Below are 24,146 nucleotides of genomic sequence, written 5' to 3'. Positions count from 1 at the left end.
CAATGCAGCACAGGTCATAGTGGTAGAAGTAGGGAAAATGCATAACGATATCTAATCCTCAGCCGCTACACAATTTGTAAGAGGCAGATGGTCTGTTGTTTGTAAGGCCATCTTTAAAGAGAGTGTCGGTAATGCAGGATGCCATGTTTGGAATACAGTAATTGCTTTGTGATATTCTTTTTGGCAGTGCATAATGCAGAGCGCTCCAAATTCTATTTATATGACAACAGGCTATCAATGAGATTTGAGGACTGAAGTAGTAGCAAATTCACTTTATAAATATATATAGAAATATATAGTTCCATATATCTGGAACATTATATATATATATATATATATATATATATATATATATATATATGCATTCACGGCAGTCGTCATCAAGCGTGTATCAACAAATCTTTTATTTGTGCATGGGGCATGGTTGAAACACGTTGATACACCATGCACCAATAAAAGATTTGTTGATACACGCTTGATGGCGACTGCCGAGAGTGCTTTCGTGGATTGCTACAATTGATTTTGGTTTGCACCCGGCTAACGACTCTGTGAATGGTGAGTGCCGATAACTTCTACAATAGACACTTGTGCTGTATAATGGTTCTCATTAATTCCAGTAAATTCTTTTGGATGTTCAGGATGTTACAAGGTGTAGTGCTGCACTAGTTCCTTCATGGGGAACTTCTGGATATCTCATTTGAGGGGGTTGTCTCATTTTGGTATGATGCACCCTGGCTTTGAGAGCCCCCTTGCTGCTCAAGGTTGAACTTTCAAACCCCCAGTTGGATTTACACTGTTTCAGCTTCTCAAGAAAGACAAAAAATATCAGTAATAGTCTTCTTGTCTGCAAATGCAGAAAACGTAATAGGGCAGAAGCAAAATTCCAAGACAAGCTTGGATCCCCTAGACCTGGTGCAGAATTGTATACACAGAATGCCTTATCTGGGTACATGTCCGCTCCTATTTACAGTGTAAACAAAAAACAAACATGCTGAGAAAGAAAGCACACTATAGGGCAAATTCACTAAAGGGCGAATTTACGCTTGTGAAGTTTTCACCACACTTCATGCCACTTCGTCAGGTGCAAATTCACTACCACTATGCTAATTCACTAAAATGCAAACTTGCTTCTTGGCAGCTGAACTCTGGCAACGTTTCAGCGCAAGCATTTCGTTCATCTTTTCATCATTGACGTTCATCTCTGCCTAGTAAAATTTGTGCTTAGGTCAATTTGAATAGGGCGGATACTTAAAGGTTGTATATGTGTCTTTATTAGATATGTTGGGAAAATTGCTTGAACTGGTCACTTATTATTAAAAATGTTCAAGGAAGCAAAATAAAGGCAAAAGAGATCCTCTATTGTACTAGACGTTAGCCCAGCCTAAAACAAATGTGGGGTATCCCTCAAATGGTTAAAAAATATATATTTAAAAGTTACAACTTTTAAACACAATCCCAATTGTTTTATAACTTTTCAGCATACAGGATATGATGTCACTGACATAAGACTGAGGAGGATATATCTTCATCTTATCAGTTCGCCAGGTCTAAGCTGGCGAAGGAAACTGCGGCGAAAGGGGTAACATGATGGAAAATTCGCATCCACAAAAGGGGCAAAACTTCATTGGCAATGTACTCTTTCATTAGCTAGCGATGGCCACTTCACCCTTTTGTAAATCTGTCCCAATAGGTTGCCCAATCCCCAGGTCCTCCCAGTCAACCAAGTCTCACAGAATACTTGTAAACAGTAGCAGTGGGTGATGAGGCACTCATTTTACTGTAAGGGGCAGATTTCTCAAAGGTCAAAGTGAAAATTCAAATTCTGAATTAGAATTTTCGAGTTATTCTATGACCAAATCTGTCAAATTTGACTAGGGCATTGTTAAAATTCTATTTGAGTATTTTAGAAAAATCTAATTTGATTTTCGAGATTTATCGTACACTTGCCCCAACTAAAACCTGCCAATTTGCTGTTTTAGTCAATGGAAACCGTCCTGAGATCAATTTGGAGTTGTTTGCATATTTTCATGTGTTTTAGGAGTTAAAACTCGAATCGAATTTCTAATCGAAATTCTAATCTGATTCAAGTTTTCGGGTCGATCCTATTGACCCAAGTTTGGAAATTGTTTTTTTTTTTTAGAAATTTCGATTGGTGGAATTTTGAGTTCATGGGAGTTTATGGGAGTTTTAAAAACCCACAGGAACTCAAAATTCAACCTTTGATAAATGTGGCTCTATATATTAAATAAAATATCAGGTTCTAGTCCGATTTTACAGGCAAGCATAACCCAAAAGCTGTGACCACGTAACTAGGTAAGGTAGCTTAACCTTATTTTATTATAAGTTTTATTATAAGTTATACTATCATTATTTTAGCAGCTGGAGTGGTGTATGTAATTGAATCAATTAAACAATATATTTTGATGAATGTCAATGTGAACGAATACATAGTTTATTCAGAAGTACAATATGACTTTTACAGACATACCATCACATGGCATAGATATAAAATTATAGACATTAAGAATGCTATGTTTAAATAATGAATCGGCTTAGAAAATGTAAAAATGGCACAAAACAACTTGTATGTGCAAATGTTCACCTTACTCCAATGTAAGCTTCCAGGTAGCATTCTAGTAAACATTTAAGTAAAAATAAATGTATTTAGACAACGTGAGTTTGCCATTTCTAAACAAAACATACAAAGGCAAAACATTTGACATTTTTATCAGTGATAAGTCAGGATTGGAACAAGAATATACAGTAAATCATCTCCAACCACTGAAAATCATCTACAACCCCTGATTTCCTTACCATATGTGCAACCATTAGCCACAATTAAGTGTTTTTTTTGCCAACAAGTTTATGCTCTCCCCACCCCCAGAGTTTTCCTTGCCACTCATAAAGCTTTGACAGTTACACCATTCTCTGTATGCAACACTGTCATTTTGTGCTAATTAGAACTCTACAACTTGTGCAGGTACCCTAGGGAGTTAATGAGATACCTTATTATTTTCCATCTATGGCACTTCCATCAATTTTGGCATTAGTGGAAATTTGTCTGAGAACTACAATAAATATTGTCTCATCAGTAGAGACGGGTAATTTGATTCTTGACTCATACCATTGATGGTAATTATTTACACTTAGATCTCTTTGATTAGCAGATATAGCACCCATTTTTTTTTAAATCACAAATAAATTGTTGTCTATTTGCTCATCTTTTCTTGAGCGGGAAGAATTGTCTATTTGGAAAATGTCTTTCTTTTGTACCTGCCCCTCGGAAGTCAAATAGCTATGACATTGTGTGACACCATGAACCCCATTATCTGGCATGTACTATAGAATCAATGGATTAAATGTTTACTGGCAGTAAGATCGTGTATGTGTTTTTAATCAATCAAATTGTTATAATTGCTTATGGAAAATGTAAGTATTCTTAACTATTCAAATTAATCAGTGACAGGTTTTGATCAAAGCAGAAGGAAAGGCATGTTTAATTGGGGGTGCTCCTATCAGGAGAAAACTGCACCGGCCCAGGGTTCTTACAGTGAGCACCACGGAGCGATCGGCTTCCTTCTTCAAATTTCTTGTGGCAGCAGTACAACTAAATAGCCAACCTCTTTAAAGTTTGGCTTTTTGCGATACATGAGCATGCTCATCCGCATGGAGAAAGAAGAAGCTGGAAGCCGATTGCCCTGTGGTGCTCGCTGGAAGAACCCTGGGCAGGTGCAGTTTTCTGATGATAGGAACACCAGCCCAGGTTGTGAGGTAAGTAAATACAATCACTTGGGGGTTCCTAAGTTTTTGCACACCCAAGTAAAAAGCGCCTTTCCTTCTCCTTTAATGGTTATGTCCATAGCAAGTGCCATTTTTGGAGTCAAGTGTCTTCTACTTTACTTATGCACAGGAAACATTTATAGGTTTCTTCACATACATGTATTGTCAGATGAAGATACAGTTCTTGGTGCTTTATTACATATTTGGAACTTTTTTGACACCTACCATTGGCAGAATGTATTGAATTCATACAGTATGTAAGGGATGTCAAAGATAATATCAAGGTTCTAATGCAAACTGTACCACAACAAACTGTGCAGAAAGCTGCAGAAAAGGGAAAATTGCTACATACTTACCGTGATTTTCCTTTCCTGGTACCTCTCCATATCAGCACTCATCGGGTTAGCTCCTCCCTCACCTCATTGAAGAACCACTCCCACAAGTAATAAATATCCCGCCAAGGAACCTACCCGTGTCTAGTGGATAGCTTTAACCGGATAATACTTAGGGAGGGAACCTGCTGATATGGAGAGGTACCAGGAAAGGAAAATCACGGTAAGTATGTAGCAATTTTCCCTTTTCCCTGGCCCTCTCCATATCAGCACTCATCGGGATTTAGCAAGCTTCCCGAAAGAAGGGTGGGCCACACAGCATATGCCAGAATAATTTATCTTTATTCATTTTAAAATGCCGTTAATGGGCAAAGGAGACTGTGGAAAGGACTTTACGTCCAAATTGAGCACAGTTTGCCGAGGCCACGTCTAGACGATAGTGTGAGGCAAAAGTATTGGGAGATGCCCAGGAAGCCGCTCTGCAGATTACTTCCAATGGTGTACCAACTTCTGCTGCCCATGAAGCTGATTGGCCTCTGGTTGAGTGAGCTGAAGTTGAAGGGGCTTGTAATCCTCTGGAAGAGTAAGCCTTTGAGATGACCGATCTGATCCACTTGGAGATAGTTGATTTGGAAGCAGCTTCTCCTTTCCTATTACCTCCAGGGAGAAGAAATAATCTGTTGGATTTTCTAAAATCTTGAGTCGCTGAGCAGTATGTGTTCACTGCTCTTCCGACGTCCAGAGAATGCAGAGGGTGTTCTCCCTCTTGTTGATTATGGATCCGGAAGGAAGGAAGGGACAACTCGTCCCTAATGTGGAAGTTGGTTACCACCTTAGGTTTGAAGGATGGAACAAACTTCAAAATGACTCTTTCCTGAAGGAAAACTGGACTGTCTTCCCCAAACTTCAAGGCCTGTAGCTCACCAACTCTTTTTGCTGATGAGATTGCTACGAGAAAGACTGTTTTTAAAGTCAGTAGTCCAATAGGGATTTCCTGAATTGGCTCATACGGGTGTTCGGATAAATATTGTAGAACCAGTGGTAGGTCCCATACCGGACAAGAGGGCCTTTTAGCGGGTGATATTCTGATTGCTGCTTTAAAGAATCTTATTACTAGTGGATGGAGGGCCCACCGGATTCCCGAAAAGGCTGAGATGGCTGAAACATGCGTTTTTAGTGTGTTGGCTTTTAATCCGCTGTCCAGACCTTGTTGGAGGAATTCAAGGAGTTCTGCCACCGAGACTGAGGATGAAGATGGATCATAATCTTTCTTTTTTTCATTAAAAGCCTTCCAAATACCGCAATACCTCGAGTTGGTTGTGGGTTTTCTTGAGTTCATGAGAACCTCAACGACTTTTTTGGAAAGCCCCTGAGCCTCTAGACCTTTCCGCTCAATCTCCAGGCCGTCAGGGCCAGACGGCCTGGGTCCGGGTGGACAAATGGTCCCTGGATCAGGAGATCCCTTGACAATGGCAGCTTCCATGGAGACTGTACTGATAGTCTGAGGAGTGTTGGAAACCAAGGTCTCCTTGGCCAGGCCGGGGCAATGCAGATAACTTCTGCTCTGCACTCCATCACCTTCCTCAGAATCCTCGGGATTAGAGGAAGAGGAGGAAAGATGTAACATAAATCCTTTGGCCACTGCTGTGTTAGAGCATCCACTGCGGAGGCTTTCGGTTCCTGCCTTCTGGAAAAATAAATCATGCATTTGGCATTGTTTGCTGATGCCATCAAGTCCATACAAGGGTGTCCCCATATTTTTATCAGTTGATTGAAGATCCTCTGATGTAACTGCCATTCGTGCGGATCTAGGGAATTCCGACTTAAGAAGTCGGCTTCCCTGTTGAGATTTCCTGGAATGTGAACTGCCGTTAATTCGGAGACATGTTTTTCTGCCCAAAGAAACACTGGTTCTGTTTCTGACAGCATTGCCAGACTCCTGGTCCCCCCCTGCCTTTTGATGTATGCGACTGCCGTAGTATTGTCGCTTCTGATTTTTATTCTGCTTCCCAGAAGGTTGTCCTCGAAAAAGATGAGCGCCTCTAAGATGGCTCTGATTTCTAAAACATTTGAGGGCATGTCTGATGAGAGTCTTTGCCACCAGCCTTGTGCTGCTTTGCCTTCTAGGACCGCGCCCCAACCCGATCCTGATGCGTCGGTAGTCAAGGTGACCCATTTTTTTGGAAATAACGGAACACCTGTAGACAGTCTGTGTGGCTGGAGCCACCATTGTATGGCTTCTTTCATGGGTTGATCGATTTGTATAAGGATTTCTGGATCGACAATTCCCCCCGTCTTGATCAATTGGTACTGGAGGAATCTCATGTGCCAATGTGCCCAGGCCACCAACCGGATTGAGGATGACATCATTCCTAGTAGTCGTGATAACAGTGCTGATGGCACCTGGGCTGTCGACAGGATCCAGGACCCTAGTAGTTGAAGATCCTGTTGTCTCTGAGTAGACAGTTTCACCACCCCTGACTGGGTATTTAGAACTGCCCCCAAGAAAATGACCTCCTGAGCTGGTTCTAACTGACTTTTTGACCAGTTTAGATACCAACCATGGTCTATTAAGACTTTGATGACCCTGTCCCTGTGTATAATTGCTTGGGATTTTGATGATGCCAAGAGAATAAGGTCGTCCAGGTAGTGAAAGATTCTCACGCCCTGCCACCTCAGAAAGGCCACCAGTGATACTAGAACCTTGGAGAACACTTGTGGGGCTGTGGCGATCCCGAAGGGGAGACAAGTAAATTGAAGGTGCTGGTTGTGTATGCAGAACCTCAGGAACCTCTGGTGAATTTCTGCCACTGGAATATGGTGGTAGGCATCCTGAATGTCCAGTGTACACATCCAATCTTCTGGACACACTTCTGCTCTTACTGATTCTAATGATTCCATTCGAAATCTCTGAATCTGTAGGGTTTGGTTCACCCCTTTTAGGTTCAGGATTGGACGCCAGGTTCCTGATTGTTTCTGTACAAGGAAGAAGTGAGAGTAGACCCCCTTCCCCCGCTCCTGAGGAGGTACCGTGGTAATAACTTTCTGAGCTAATAACCGATGGAGACAGACTAGTAAGGCTTCTCTTTTTTCCTTTTGTTTTGGCAGAGGGGATATCATCCATCTTGGAGCAGGAGGACGATCTTGAAATTCCAATAGATATCCTTTCCTTATGATTTCTAGCACCCACTGGTCGTCTGTGGATTTTTCCCAGGTGGCCAGAGAATGATGTAATCTTCCTCCTATTTCCGGCCCCTGGGGACCCTGTCTTTCAGAAGGGTTTTCTGGAGAAGGAAGTAGAGGGAGTTCTGGAACCGGAACCGGGCTGTCGAAAGGATTGAGACTGTCCCCCTTGCCAGTTACTAGATTCGAAGGATCTTTTCTTGTTCCTGAAACCTTTGGACTCCTGGTTCTCAGGAGTTCTGGATTTAAACGGGAACTTGCTGCGAAAGAACCTTTTTGAGCGCTGTTTACGTTTCTTTTGTGGTAGAAACTGGCTTTTGCCTCCAGTTGCTTTGGAAATCAATTCCTCTAGTCCTTTTCCGAACAGGAGTTGTCCCTGGAAGGGAAGAGAACAAAGTGCTGACTTGGAGGTGGTGTCTGCCTCCCAAGACCTTAGCCACAGAGCCCTTCGTGCGGAGACTGAGAGAGCTACTGATCTGGAGGCCAGACGTGTGATGTCAATGGAGGCATTCAGGATAAAGGAGGTGCCGATTCTGAGTTCAGACAATCCTTCCAGAATGTCATTTTTGTCCCGTCCCTCCTTGATGGCAGTTTCCACGTTATCTAACCAGATTTCCATGGCTTTGGCCACTGAAATGCTAGCTACTGCCGGCTTAACTGTTTCCCCTGCCAGGATGAATGATCTTTTCAGCTCTGAATCGACCTTTCTGTCCATGGGATCCTTCAGCGTTGCTGAATCTTCCACTGGTAGAAGGGTGTTTTTGGCAAGATTGATAACTGGAGCATCAACTGAAGGCATGGTCCATAAATCTTTCAAAGTTTCCTGTTTGAAGGGATACAGTCTGCCAAATTTTGTTTGAGCTTTAAGCTTTCTTGAGATTACTTCCCATTCGCTTTTGATGAGCTCACAAACTTCCTGGTGTAATGGAAAAGTTTGACTTTTCTTTTTTAACCCCGGAAGAAAGGAAGTAGAAGGTGTCTGGTCGTTTTCATCCAAACGTAGAGACCTTTTAACAGCTTTGATTAAGGGTGGGACCATGGAAAAGTCAAAGGAAGATATGTCCTCATTTTCTGACTCAGTATCCGAAGAAGAATCAGGAGGCTGTCCTGCTTCTTCACCCTCTATCTCAATATCTGGCTGGAGGCATCTGGATGCGGCTGAAGATACCTCCTGGGAGACCGCCTGTTTAATCCAAGATATTACCTCTGATTGTGAGAATGAAGTTCCTGCTGCTGAATTCAAACAGGACTGGCATAGTCTCTTATCAGGGAGTGACGGTTCTCCACATGCTGTGCAAGACTCTGATACTGTCGTAGCTGTAGTTAGTCTTGACGATGAGTCCTTGTCCCCCGAGTTGGTTTTGGAAGACTTCATCACTGAAAGAACAAATCTTGTTAGATGAGAGTTTTTTTTTTTTTTTTTTTTTTTTTTTTTATATATGTGTGTACCTCAACCTGAGAGCAGACTTTTGAGGGTGGCAGCTGGTGACCCGGAAAGAGCCTACAAGGAAAAAAAATTAACCGCAATTAATGTGGCTCCTGCTTGAGGCATAAGGTCCAAGGTCACCCTACTATGGAACTGCAGGGACATAGGGAAGCGGCTGGGCAGTAAGATGCCAGACGCTATGTAGTTGCGAAATTGTGTTTTTCCCATAACCCAGTGCCACCTGCTTACTGTAGAACTGCAGGGGCGGTAGGGAAGCGGCTGGGCTGTCAAGGCACAGGCGCTATAATGGGTTCCATGTATCTGCATACCCTATGTAGCCCCAGGTCACCTGCTTCTCTTGAATAGCAGGTACGCAGAGGAGCGTCAGGGCAGACAAGGCTGGATTGCCGAGTATAGGCATTACCCGTATCGCTCCACTTACTTTCAGTCTGCAGGGCCAACAGGAAGCGGCTGGGCAGTCCAAAGGCATCGTGCGCCTGTGAGGTAGGTCTCTTATACGCCTTACCTGACGCGCGTCAGTTCCTGGATCCACTGACCTTCTGCCACCCTCCCCGCCCGGCAAAATGGATGCGCTCACCTGGCGTGAACCGGAAGTAGAATTCCGCCGCGCTCTGCCGACAGTAGCATTACCGCATACTGGGAAGGCCGCCGGACGGGGGAACTTGAGACTCTATCGGAGCGCTAATGCTGGAGCCAGCACTGCCGCATCTGACTCCTGCAACTGTCACCATTAGTCGGAAATGGGAGGACAGCGGACTCATGCAGTAGAGGTCCCAACGAGGAAAAGGAATAGTTCCAAAAAACCCCGGTTCCAAGACCGCATTACCGCAGGCCTTATGCTACCCTCAGGTAAAAATAAGAAGACTCCTTGCAAAGGAGTAGGTGAAGAAGAACCAAAAAAAGACACAGGTAGGTTCCTTGGCGGGATATTTATTACTTGTGGGAGTGGTTCTTCAATGAGGTGAGGGAGGAGCTAACCCGATGAGTGCTGATATGGAGAGGGCCAGGGAAATAATAATTTCCTAATCAGGTTATTTCTAATCCCAATTAAATTCATCTCTCAAGTTACCCAATAATGTCAACTCTCCAGCCATCAGGAACCATCTGCTTGATAATTTGCTTACCCCTAAGCTTAGCTTCTCAACAGCTGCTCAGAGCCCACTGAGCATGTGAGTATCACAGACACATTCTAAGATGGTGACCCCCTGTGACAAATTTGAAGTCCTGGATCATTGCTGCTATTGAGAAGCTGCTGAAATTTTAGGCTGTTGTAATAAGGTGTAATAAAAATATGGCATTTTAAACCATATTCAATTTTAGGGTTTAGTTCTCCTTTTAACACCTATGTCTTTGTTAGCATGACACTTTTTTTTCAAATAGGCAGATTATGGTGGTCCAGGTACAACTTTCAGACCAGCACACTTAGAAGGCTTAGGAATTCAAGTTGTGTGACTACACAAATAAAAGGCAACACAATTTCCTAAGCATCTTAAAGGAATAGTTCAGTGTGAAAATAAAAACTGGGTAAATGGATAGGCTGTGCAAAATAAAAAATGTTTCTAATATAGTTAGTTAGCCAAAAATGTAATGTATAAAGGCTGGAGTGAACAGAAGTCTAATAAAACAGCCAGAATCCAACTTCCTGCATTTCAGCTCTATAACTCTGAGTTAGTCAGCGACTTGAAGGGGGGCCATATGGTACATTTCTGTTCAGTGAGTTTGTAATTGATCCTCAGCATTCAGCTCAGATTCAAAAGCAACAGATATGACCCATGTGGCCCCCCCCTCAAGTCTCTGATTGGTTACTGTCTGGTAGCCAGGGTTACCAGTCAGTTAAACCAAGAGAGCTGAAAAGCAGGAAGTAGTGCTCTGACTGACTTGTTATACATGAAATCACTCCAGCCTTTATACATTACATTTTTGCCTAACTAACTATATTAGAAACATTTTTTATTTTGCACAGCCTATCTATTTACCCAGTTTTTATTTTTACACTGAACAATTCCTTTAAGAAGCCTAGAACTTTGGGCAGCTTTACCAGAAAAATCCATCAGGTGTGTTTATGCGCCACTATCCCATAATAATGCATATGATGAATATATTTGTATAATAAGCATCAATATTGTCTAGTTTGTAACTTAAATATTTTTCTTTGGCAACTATGAAACTGATTATTAGGATAGATATGATATAAAGATGATATAAAGTGCTACGCAATATGTTGGCGCTATATAAATACATGTTAATAATAATAAAGAGATGAAGTTATAAAAGAAAGGATGTAAGCCATTCACAGACACTATATTAAATGCAATTTTTTTTGTTATCAAATGCCATTTCATAAAATGTACTGGATCTGAAATGTACTCTTACTTAGGGGCAGATTTATCAAGGGTCGAATTTCGAAGTGTAAAATACTTCGAAATTCGACCATCGGATTAAAATACTTCGAATTTGAATATCGAAGTCTATGAGGCAAATTCACTAAGCCGCGAAGCGCCGAACACTAGCGTTAATTCGCTAGCGTTTGGCATTTTCGCTACTGCGCAAATTCACTAACAAACGCTGGCGTAGTTTCGCTAGTGTTACTTCGCAACCTTACGCCAGGCGAATTTTCGCTAGCGACGAAACTATGCAAATTCACTAACTTGCGCAGTGTACTGAACGCTACCTTTTACGCTAGACTTCCTTCGCCACCTCAGACCTGGCGAAGCGCAATAGAGTAGATAGGGATTGTTTAAAAAAAAAAAGTCAATTTTTTTTCTAAGTCCCAAAAAACGCTGGCATGTTTTCTACATGATGGCTGATAGACTGAAAAAGATCGAAATTTTTTTGGGGCTCCCCTTCCTCCCCCCTACATTTCCTGACTCAAGGCAACTTACCTAGACAGTGGGCACATGTGTAGGGCAAAATAAAATTTTTATTTGCTGAGTTGAAGGTTTTCTAGGCATTTGTAGTGCAGATACGTGTTCCTCCATTGAAATTTGAATTTCGCGCCGTATGCAAATTAGCCTTCGCTAGCGTAACTTCGCTTTATATAGCGAATCAACGCTAGCGCAACTTCGCAACCTTACGCTACCCCTGTACGCAACTTCGGATTTTAGTGAATTTGCGGAGCCCTGGCGAAACTACGCCTGGCGAAGTGCGGCGAAGTGCGGAGAAGTGCGGAGAAGTGCGGCAAAGTGCGGCGAAGTTGGGCCTGGCGCAACTTCGCATCTTAGTGAATTTGCCCCTATGTATTTTTCACCGAATTTGGCCATCGAACGAAGTAAAATCAAACGATTTTAGTGTGCCATCAAACGATTTTACTTCGATGTGTAAAGACTTAGGAAATGGTTGTAGAACGTCCCCATAGGCTAACATAGCACTTCGGCAGGTTTAATTTGGCGAAGTATTGAAGTCGAAGTTTTTTTAAAGAGACAGTACTTCAATTATCGAATGGTCGAATATTTGAACTATTTTTACTTTGAATCGAATTCAAAGTAAATTCGAAGTCGTAGTATCCTATTCGATGGTCGAAGTATCCAAAAAATTACTTCGAATTTTTTTTCTTTGAAAATTCCCTCGAATTCACTTCGACCCTTGATAAATCTCCCCCTAAGTTTACCTTGAAAACATATGTGTAACATATAAGAAAATACATATTTTTAAAAAAAAAAAAAAATCCAGTACTGTATATATTTTGGTCCAATGCATAAAATATAAATATAGAAAAGAAATTGCAAAACACATAAAAAATTAAAAAAAAAAAAAAAAATTATGAATATTGAATATTTGGCAGCATGAAAAACAGAGAACAGGACTTCTAAGAAGGTGTTTCTACATATAAAAAAGACATTTGGATAAAAGAAACAAGGCTTTTAACATATTTGTCAAAATGGAATAATCCTATTTTAAATTTGACAGTTAGGGACCTTTGTAGTACGTGGACATATTGTTATTGCATATAAATATATATCCTATAAGTATCACATGCACCTTGTGATGTTTAAATATGGCATGCTATGTCATACTATGTCATACTACTGCGCAAATATGGCATGTGACCTTGGATTTTTTTGTCAGCTTTAGTGCACATCCCTTTATAAATAAACTCATATTGAGAAATGCTGCTTCATTAAAGTTTTCCAAAAATACTCCTGGGGGGTTATTTATTAAGCTCCAATTTTTTCTAGTCGGACTTTTAAAGGGGTAAGTACAATTTTTATGAGAAAAAAAACTAAATTTTTTCAGGATTTATTAAAGTCTGATGGTGTCAAAAGTCTGATGAAAAAAGTACTCCAACTCAGACCTGCTGAGAACATGTGAACGTCAATGGCAGATGTCCAGTTAACAATAGTAAGATTTTGCTGAGTTGTAGTAAGAGTTGCGCTGAGTTTCAGATAATAACATAGCTTTCGGGCGATTATACAAAAAAATCATAGGTTTCAAGGGCAAAATCTGAAAAAAATCTTAGGATTCAGATTTTTTTTTGTAACGATTTTTATCATAATTTTTCCGCACAAGAAATATTTGTGAAAATGTATTAAAAAATGGAGGAGGGGGGGGGAAGTCCGTGCGGATCTGGTTGGAGAAGTTTCAGAAAATAGTGAGATTTCAGTTTTTGATAAATATAACTTATTTTTCTAAATAATAAAAAATTAATCCTCCGGCATTAATCTGATTATTAATCTGATCAGATATTGTGGTATACATTTCAACTAATATACATTCAAAAATAGTGCAATTTAGATATTTTGGGAGCAGTATTCCAAAACTGCCCCAATAGTAACACAATATATTACACCTAGTGATGAGCTAAATTTTTCCAAGTTTTACCGCAAAAATGATGCCCATAGATTAATGGGTAAAAAGAATTTTCACGTGTCAAAATTTTGCTGCACAATTTGTCCCCATAAACTTCAATGCATTTCGGTGAGTTATCGCTCTTTCGCGAACCGAAACAAGTCAGATTCACCCATCAATAACTACACATATTTGAACAATTTCCAATATGATGTTTAGTCCTATTTCAGGTTCACCTAATGCAAGGTTCCTTTCGAAGTCATGTTCAGTGGGCAACTTATTTTAATCATTCATTGGAATGACTTTGATTCCATGAGCATTAATGTAAGTCACAAGGATTTGTGCCCTTCTTTCAATGACATCAATCAACTTTTCAATTCCTTGACGTCCTCCTTGACTCTCCCAATAGACCTTGTCCAAGAAAAAAGACTGAAGTAGCTTTTCACGTAACCGGTGGCTTTTCAGCACTGAAACTGCAGTTTCTGGAAATCTGAAAGTTAAAGTACCAACGTGTATATTATTGGATATTTTTTTCATTTTCACAACAAATCAAAACAAATCATAGAAAAGACAAATTACCAGTTTTTGAAGAGCTTTACCTCCTATTTCCAACTAATATGGCTTTAAACCATATAAATAAGGACTGCCATTTTAACATGACTATAGAATTATTTTTCCCACTCCAGTTGTATTCCATTTTTGTTTTGCTATCTTTCCACTTTCTCTTATTTCTCATGCCTTTTTACTCTAACTCTTTCTTCCTTTATCAGTTTCCTCCTCTGTCTCTGAATTCACAATTTCCTGTCTCTGGCCCTCTCTGTTTTCTTGTTTACTCACTCCATCATCTTATTCTCTGTTCAAATTTCTGTTGTTCTTTCCTGTTTCCTCCTATCACTACAGTATCAGTGAAAGGCAGGGGCATAACTACAAAGGTGGGCACAGGAGGTATGAGGCAATTCATACACAATTTCAATAAATATTGGTAAAACAATGAGATTTGAACAGCACCACTCAATTTCTTTGCATTAAAATGCCTTTATTGCATTATTCTCTGGCTATTACAGCTATGTTTCGGGCACTCCTTGGCCCTTTATCAATAAATATTGATAAAACAAGTCAACCTCTAGACATTTTGTGGGCCTGAAATATAATTTGCTGTGGGACCCAGTAATATCTAGTTACTCCAATGGTGAAAGTCTATGTATGCCCATACAGTAAGGGGCACATTTACTTAGCTTGAGTGAAGGAATAGAATTAAAAAACTTCGAATTTCGAATGTTTTTTTTGGCTACTTCGACCATCAAATTGGCTACTTCGACCTTCAGCTACGACTTTGACTTCGAATCGAACGATTCTAACTAAAAATCTTTCGACTATTGGACCATTCGATAGTCGAAGTACTGTTTCTTTTAAAAAAAAACTTCGACCCCCTAGTTCGCCACCTAAAACCTACCGAAGTCTATGTTAGCCTATGGGGAAGGTCCCCATAGGCTTTTCTATCTTTTTTTGGTTGAAGAAAAATCTTTCGATCGATGGATTAAAATCCTTCGAATCAAGCGATTCGAAGGATTTAATCGTTCGATCGAACAAATTGCGGTAAATCCTTCGACTTCAATATTCGAAGTCGAAGGATTTCAATTTGGCAGTCGAATATCGAGGGTTAATTAACCCTCGATATTCGACCTTAAGTAAATTTGCCCCTAATTGTAGTACTGTAGAATAACCATCTAGGGGAGGGGTAACTTGTCTATTACATGCAGTATTGTATCCGACCACAGGACCAATTACTTAGTTCACTTTGGTCAGGAAGTACATTTAACCTATAGTAAAGTGTGTCTCACTGTATGTAGCAAATGATTAGTAGGTGGAGAAGAAAAGATGATGTGGATAGGTAAACAGTATCTTTTATCCCAAGGTATGATAACCATAATAACATAAAACTGTTTCTGTTGTGTCATTGGGCAGGGGGAGCCTCTTGTGGCTATAGATGCAGTAACCTCACAATTAACTTCACATTAATCAGATCAACGGGCTGCTTTATGCTCACAATATTAGGCATGGTGTAACACAGGTCATACATCACAATTCAAATGATATAAATGGAAAATTGTTTAAAAATGTTCTTACTCTTTTATTCCATCCAACAATTTAAAATCCAGGTTATCTTCACTTCTGTCAAAAAACCCTTTGTTATCAATGAAGACCAGGCGCCTCGGCTCTTGCCTTCTTTGGATAATATGTGTCAGATCGATGCTCTCTGGATTTTTACATTTCAAGTATAATCCTTCCTGTGCACATGAATCCTCTTTTCGAGGTTTGAAGCCACAGCAGTGTCTGTCAAGTCGAGTGTAAACCTGTTTAACAATTGTAGATAACTCTGTTATTCTAATTCCAATGGTTGGCTGTTGAATGATAAAGCAATACTCTACTGCATACTGTTGGTAAAATGAGAGCTGTATATGGTTTTATTATATACACACACACACATATATACTATTTGCATATATGGTATATATTTGGTCATTAACATGAGTGCTCTAATAATAAATATTCTGAATAATGAATGTTCTTTAATACACCAGTGTTTGGTATCTGGCAGACTAGGATATGGGATATTGATAAATCAAGCAAAATTAAAGAATTTCACAGGAATTGATATATGATGTTCTGCAATACTGACATCACTAAATCAGTTTAAACGGAAATTATTCCCAGTTCATGTGATATGTAACCTTGAATGCAAAAAGTTCGTACTGTATATCTAGTTTGAATTTTGTTTCAAGAACATAAGGGCCAATTTTAATTAGACCTCAGTTTAAAGCATTAATGGCTAGGGGTCATTATGACAGAAGCAGGACATTTTGTGATGCCATGATCAAGAATCTGAGTAGAAATTACAGTCAATATTAATTATAATAGGACGATAAAAATAAGTACTACATATATAATATCATAGCATAGCTCCATCTTTGACCTGAACTGCAATGTTGAGGATGCAAAGCACACTGGGCCCAGGCTGTAACTCCTGCAGAGCAGTGTTATACTTTACCATACACTATACCACCCTAAAGCACTTTATTATATATACAATATATGCCTTTTATGGCAAAAATCTATAACATAAAAATATAATGCAAAACGAGTTCCCATAAATAAGGACGTTAACAAAAAGAATTCCTCACCCAGACTGCCACCTTGTCAAAGCTATCTTTAGCAAGGGGATGACTAAAGCCATGATGTGATTGTTAAATATAGGTTTTCAAGCCAGACAGCAAATAACACTGTTAGAACAAGGACTTTTTCAAGAAGACTGGGCTCTCTGCCCAAGCCTCAAAATATTTTTCATGACTAAAATTTGAAAGATGTGAGTTACATAAAAATAGCTTGGCACTAAAGAATGATTTAACTAGCCCTTTATCATGCCTACTACAGTCAAACTAGCGTTGCTGCAAAACTTCTAAACATGCAAGATAATGCAAATTAATCTTAGTAAAGCACAGACCACGATGGGTGCTCAAATGTTAAATAGTTGCAGAAAATAATATATGCTTCTACACAACGGTGCATAAAAGACACAAAAATCATGATGAGCAAAAATATCGTAATGAGGAGCCATATGAAACCATAATAAAGCTGAACTACCCAAACAGAGTATATAATTAAAGTACAATACAAAGTCTATTTAGTTTTATTATGTTTCTAACAGCCTTCATGTAACAAATATCTACCACTCACAGACATACTTGGGTTCATACCCTAATATAAATCTAAACAGACAGTAAGGGCCCCCCAAAAGACCCTGGGCAGATGTGAAAGATTATGTCCCAGGACCCCATTAAAAACGGGCAAAGAAGGCATTTGCTTCAGAAACCACATATTCAGGGGGCCCACATTTGCTTTCTCTAGTCTCTCAACACTGTCTGTCATGCCTAACCATTCCTGTCTTGCCTTTCTAATTTCTCTTTCACTTTGAGTTGCACCCTACTCAACTCAGCAGCACATTTTTGAGCAGCATCTTGCTCAACTCAGGATTGCAGGTTGAAATGGTGCTGACCATTTAATTGTTCTCACTGGTTTGAACTTACTTTATATTGGGGTGCAATGCAGACCCGCTTTGTTGCTGAAAAACCAAGTGGGAGTTAGGAAACTCACGTGGGATTTCCTTAAAGATTGCTTGTGGCAAAAGGCATGCGTAATCTTAAAAACGACTCCATAGTTTGCTTAGGGAATGTAAGTAGTGAATATTCATTTTGCCCAAAATATAACATTTCAAAGCATATATTATAAAAGTGATGACCTCTATATACAGTATATATGTATGTAAACATAGGCAAAAAAAACCTTGATTGAAACAATACAATTAATGCTAAGAGGTTTATTTATGAAAACTGCATTTTTCTGATTATTTAAATAAAAAAAGTCTGACCAAACTAGAATCCATGATTTGACCTTATTTATTATTTAAAAAAAAGCTTGATTTAATCAATTCGGGTAAAAACTTGATAAAATCGAGTGAAAACCGTATGATTTTTTCTGAGTTTTTTCCCGAATGGCTTGATTTTTTCAGGATTTTTCCCGAAAAGCCAGAATTTTTCGGATTTTTGAAAAGTCTCAAAAGCTCACGGAAACCACGGAAACTTCAAAAGAGTTTATGGACCTCTGCCATTGACTTATATACTGTACAAACTCGGCAGATTTTTCAGATTCTGACTTTTTGCTGTTTTAGACTTTAATAAATCTTGAAAAACCCCAAAAATTTGAGTTTTGCACCAAAAAGTCCGACCAGAGTTTAGTAAATAACCCCCTAAATGTTATTCTATTTTAAAAATATAGGCATGCCTTAAATTAGAAAAAAAGAATCTTGTATCAGATGTTTAATGAACTGTGCTGGAAGTTTAGTAGGGCTTAGGAGTTAATCCCATATGTGAAACTACAAACAGATTCAGGAATTTCTACCTGTATTTCAAATGTTCTGAAGTTCACTTGACTATAATTAGGTAACAAGAATAATCCATAAATCACAACTCTTTACATAGCTATGGCTCATGCCTCCCTGTGCCTGGGACAGATACATTTGTGTTACCTCATAAATCACTATGGTTTCTGTTACAGTGCTATGTTTCAACATTAAAGTAAAGTGTTAGTCTATACTGATCTGGATGTACAAACATTTACAGCTTCCGGGGAATGTCTCTGGTGGTTAAGGAATGCTGATACTGCTGACAAATGCTACATATTTACGCACACAAAGTGGTGTCTTAATAGGGCACAACTTTTCACTGTATGTAAAGCACAATACAATAAAAATTAAACCATTCTCTTGGCAAAACTAAAACTACAGATCCAAAACGACAAAATTAAAACTGTATTAGTTAGTTTATTCATTTATTCTTTAAAATGAACTTTAGTATTTGTTTTACCTTAAAGATGTTATACATCAAAGAAAGCCTTTTGGAATTCCACCAAAGCATTTCTACACTTATGTGTGCCCCCGTAGCATTTGTAATATTTCTTTCTTCTCTTTAAGATAACTGCTCAACAAATGAGCAAACATGGGCCTTTTTAACTCTGGCTTTGTAATAATCTGTAAGGCTTTGTGCTTCATTTTTACCTCCCTGTAAGTATATGCACAGTATTTTCTGAACCTGATTTAGGATTGTAAATTATATTAGATTATTTTCAATGTTTGATAAAAAAAAAATAAGAACAAAAACCTTGTTACAACTATCAAGCAATCAATAGATTTATGGAAATTTCAAGTAAGCCACTTGCACACAGACACTTCTAGAGTGTCACCCTTTGGTGCCCTATTCTGTAATGAGCATTGCATGAGAAACTATGCCCCACAATGTATGTATCCCTAAAACAGCAATGTTCTTTATAAACATAGCACATTCAAATAATCCTAGGGAGGAAGGGAAAATCAATTGCTGTTTCAAGCTTCAATGGGACAAAGTCAACTTTCCTGCCTTGCTGGGGGATGACAGCTGTTACTTTGAGGTACTGTGTAACATCCTCTGTGTAGTGATCCCTTGAGTTCCCATGAGTTAAAGCAGAATTATAGTTGTTTTCTACTCCTAAGGGTAAGGGCACACTGGGTGATTCCGGGAGATTTAGTCGCCTGGCAAGTAATTGCCTCGATTTTGTGGCGACCAATGTCCCCAAACGCCTTCCCTTACTCTGCGCTGGCTAAAATGAAAAATCGCCGGCGCTAATCACACGCGGCAACTAAATCTCCCCGAATCGCCCAGTGTGCCCTTACCCTAAAATACATGATTGCCCACTCCTTATAGACAGGATTCTGATAAGGCTCTTCCACTATTGGGAGTTTGGATATGATATCTATGGCTATAGTTTTCTAAGCACATAATATTTCCATTCATAAATATTTATTTTTTGAACATACAGGAGCACATTTACTATTGGTCAAATATCGAGGGTTAATTAACCCTCGATATTCGACTATCGAAGTTAAATCCTTTGACTTCGAATATCGAAGTCGAAGGATTTACCGCAATTTGATTGATCGAACAATCGAAGGAAAAATCATTCGATCGAACAATTAAATCCTTCTAATCGAACGATTCGAAGGATTTTAAAACATCGATCGAACGATTTTTCTTGGATCAGAAAAAGCTAGGAAAGCCTATGGGGACCTTCCCCATAGGCTAACATTGGTGCTCGGTAGGTTTTAGGTGGCGAAGTAGGTGGTGGAATTTTTTTTAAAGAGACAGTACTTCGACTATCGAATGGTCGAATAGTCTAACGATTTTTAGTTTGAATCGTTCGATTCAAAGTTGAAGTTGAAGTCGGAGGTCGAAGTAGCCAAAAAAATACTTCGAAATTCTAAGTATTTTTTATTCTAATCCTTCACTCGAGCTTAGTAAATGTGCCCCACAGTATCATTTGTTAATGTGTGTAAAAGACTCTCATAATGTATGTCTTTTAGCCATGGATATTTTGTTATTAGCGTTCTGTGCCCAGCAGCTATCTAGCTTAACTTTTACTATCAGGGGTGGATTAATAAAGCTGTTATTCTACAGCTGTTGTGAAAGTGCATCTCTCATCATCCTCTTTGGCATTTGCTGTAGGTCATATCCACTCCATGCTCTATACTGATTGGAGTACTATAAACAAAATAAAGATGCCAAGACTTTTCATAGGAATGTTACTGCGCATAACTGGATGCATTGCTGTCTCTCTCACTACACTTCCCAAAACTTTATCATCTGCTCCTCTGAGGTCACTATAACACTGGCAAAGCAAAACCCCCCATCTTACATTTTTTCCACTTGTTTCCTTTGTTGTGGGAGCTGTATATGTAAGCAAACATCTATTTATACGTTTAGATAAAGCTGCATGCCTCCAAATGATGGCACACACTAGACTCTTTCTAAAAGATTACAACTATGTTTGGGGTTATTATAATCCTCACATGACTTTATATTGGATGCCAGACATAGCATGGCGACAAAAGGAGTCACTTGACTACTGCCACATTCTATTTTTATTCCCTGACTTTGACTACTTCAACTAGTGTTTTCTGACTTTAATTTTAACTCAACACTATGAAACATATCAGGCTACAGGTGTTTTACCTATGGAGGAGCATTAGGCCAGATCAATTTGGCTAGTCTTTTCCAGCTGCCTTTACATTTCTTCCCATTTCTGCCATTTAGAAATTAGTTTATGGCATCTCTTTGCAATAGTACAGGAAACACACCACCAAGGGGTATATTTATCAAAGAGTGAAGTTAGAGATCGCCACAGTCCTCTAGAGTGATATTCCACCACCCTCCATTCATTTCTATGGGATTTTGAAAGGCGTATTTATCAACGGATGAACTTTCACTTTCACCCATTGATAAATACTCTTTTAAAAATCCCATAGAAATGAAAGGAATTTCACTATAGGACAGTGGCAACCTTCACTCTTTGATAAATATACTCCTATAAAGGGTATAATGCATACCAAATTAAGAATGGGTAGGAATGGGTATGAATGGGTATGCATTCGCTCCCTTTTATTCTGCTACTTACATTTTATTCTGCTACTTAAAAGAGGATTCCATGGGGATAAAATGGAATGAAAACGAAAAAAATTTAGAGATTTAGGGATAAAGTCCAAAAAAAAAATCTGAAGATCAAATCAGACACAAGGGGGCAGATTCACTAACTTCGAGTGAAGGATTCGAATGAAAAAAATTCGAATTTCGAAGTATTTTTTGGGTACTTCGACCATCGAATTGGTTAAATTCGTTCGAAATCGAACGATTCGAAGTAAAAATCGTTCGACTATTCGACCATTCGATAGTCGAAGTACTTTCCCTTTAAAAAAAACTTCGACCCCCTACTTCGGCAGATAAAACCTACCGAAGTCAATGTTAGCCTATGGGGAAGGTCCCCATAGGCTTGCTAAACTTTTTTTGATCAAAGGATATTCATTCGATCGTTTGATTAAAATCCTTCAAATCGTTCGATTCGAAGGATTTAATCGTTCGATCGAACGAAAAATCCTTTGATCGTTCGATCGAACGTTTATCGCTAAATCCTTCGACTTCGATATTCGAAGTCGAAGGATTTCAATTCGAGGGTCGAATTTCGAAGTATTTTTAACTTCGAAATTCGACCCTTAGTGAATCTGCCCCAAGGTGTTTGCAAATGTTTTTAGCACTGACGAAACATATTACATTCCCCCATATGTGCATTTAACTACAAAAAAATCCCTCCCATTTAAACAAAGCAGGGATTGTTTGTCCATATATTGCAATATATTTAAGCTGGCCATAAATATATATATATATATGGGTACAGAGGATCTCTTGTCTTTGTCAGTATGAATTTCTTGGTCACAGCCTCACTGCACCCACATGTAAAAGTGGGAAGTACAATTTTCCCTTTTTTGTTGCAGTTTATACAGGAGCATTCGCAACCTCCAGTTGTAGCTCTCACCCTTTCCATCTATAGTCAGGTGATCCCAATGGTAGCAAATCAAAAAGGGCAATCGTATGGAAGTGGCAGCCATATTGGAGTTTTAAGCAAGTTGTAAGTTGCTAGTAAAATTTATGATGAAGGCACTCTGTGGTACTGTAGGTACACATCTCCTTAAGTACATCAGAGGTGTGCACAGTAATACAGTTGTTTGAGACTAATGAAGGTTATGTGAAACTCGCATATCGGGGTACATAGATGGAATGGGCACCATGACATTTTATGAACACTTTGGGGCATATTATGCGGTATAAATTAAATTTGTTGGAAAAAAAAAACCGCTGTAAAAAGCTGTGTCAAATATTGCAGGGTGTGTATAATTTTACGCCATGCAAACACCAGATTTGTTGCCATTATTTTACATTGCTTCCAGCGGAAGACACTCTAAGAAAAAATTGAGTTTTTTCCCCAAAGGGTGATTTCTTCTTTAATGACAACAAAACATACACATCTAGGGGCCTATTTATCATATTTATCATATGTCATCATTATCATCAGGAAAAGGAAATGGCTACCAAGTACACTGTGTATTATAATATATAAGTTGTGTATTTATTTTTAGCAACTGTGTAAAAAGCCAGCCTATAAGGATGCGGCGGCCTGAAAATGCTATGGGAAAACTTGGCATTCATCCATTGCAGTATGCTATGGGGGTTTTTTTTCCAGAGAGACTTCCATTGAAACTTACCTGACACTTCAATTTTACAGCATTCAGACATCGTAAAATAAAACATGCAATATATGGACAAAAGTCTGCAAAAAGCAACTATCCCAGCAACAATTTATAGAGCCTGCAACCACGTTTACAAAGCAGCTACTGGGAAAAGTAAGGGGGTGGGATATAATCAGTTTTTTTTTAAAAAAATACTTTTAGAAGAAGAGGAAAACTTTCAAAATAGAAAGCAACTAAAAAATTATTTGTGGTGTATATTTTGTGAAGGTAAACTAACTTTCCACATTCACTTTCTCACAAGCATTTAAAGGACAATGTAAGTTGAATTGCCAATAATTATTAATTATGCAAGGCAGCCCCTTATTGATCCCTAGTAAAGTCCTGCTGTACTTGTACCTGATTATGCACCCATCTCTGCAGGCCAGGTACAGTGAAGGCCTGCAGTCTCAAGCACATTGGGGCTTTTAATGGGCACATGTAAGGTTTCTGGACCTTTGCTGTACAAAGCAGAGTAGTAAAGTGATGATACATCATTGAATTATGAGCCACAGAGGTTGTGGCAATGAAAAGTTAGGGACTGCTGTAAAGTGGGGGGTAGCCTACTAACCAATACATTTTGGAAATGTTGCTTTCCTTGTCCTTTATGCTTTTTTTCTAATACAGTCTATGCAATACAAATTGCTCCTACTTGTAGAAGAAAATCAAAAAGTGCCATCTTGCACCATTCCTGGTGATGGATTTCTGTACAGCCCAGGTCAGCTTTCGGTGCTTTGCCATTCAGCCAGCATTTATGCCGCAGCATCTCTTGATATGTGCCCCATTTCAGCTTGATGGAAGACTGAGTTTTGTTATCTGTCGGCAGCAGTGATGGATCCCATAAAATAACAGGACAAGGCTGCCCATCTGCAAAAACATAAAGCAAGAATTGAGCCTCATACATACATTATCTACAGGT

The 24,146-nt window shown here is 39.1% G+C and overlaps 1 protein-coding gene across 1 annotated transcript in view; it reads right to left on the bottom strand.

The window, feature by feature from the left end:
* Nucleotides 1-12,266: 12,266 nt before the first annotated feature.
* The window catches only part of gask1b.S (golgi associated kinase 1B S homeolog), a 34,391-nt gene continuing 22,511 nt past the window's right edge, over nt 12,267-24,146 (bottom strand). The window contains exons 2-4 of the mRNA XM_018243243.2: nt 23,880-24,094; nt 15,655-15,881; nt 12,267-14,017 (exon numbers count right to left, since the gene is read on the bottom strand). Coding sequence (XP_018098732.1) covers nt 13,810-14,017; nt 15,655-15,881; nt 23,880-24,094 — 650 coding nt within the window. The 3' untranslated portion in view covers nt 12,267-13,809. The remainder of the gene's footprint in view (nt 14,018-15,654; nt 15,882-23,879; nt 24,095-24,146) is intronic.

The sequence above is a fragment of the Xenopus laevis genome, chromosome 1S (assembly GCF_017654675.1).
Source record: "Xenopus laevis strain J_2021 chromosome 1S, Xenopus_laevis_v10.1, whole genome shotgun sequence".
NCBI classification, from domain to species: Eukaryota; Metazoa; Chordata; class Amphibia; order Anura; family Pipidae; genus Xenopus; species Xenopus laevis.
This window is presented reverse-complemented; position numbering and strand designations above follow the sequence as displayed.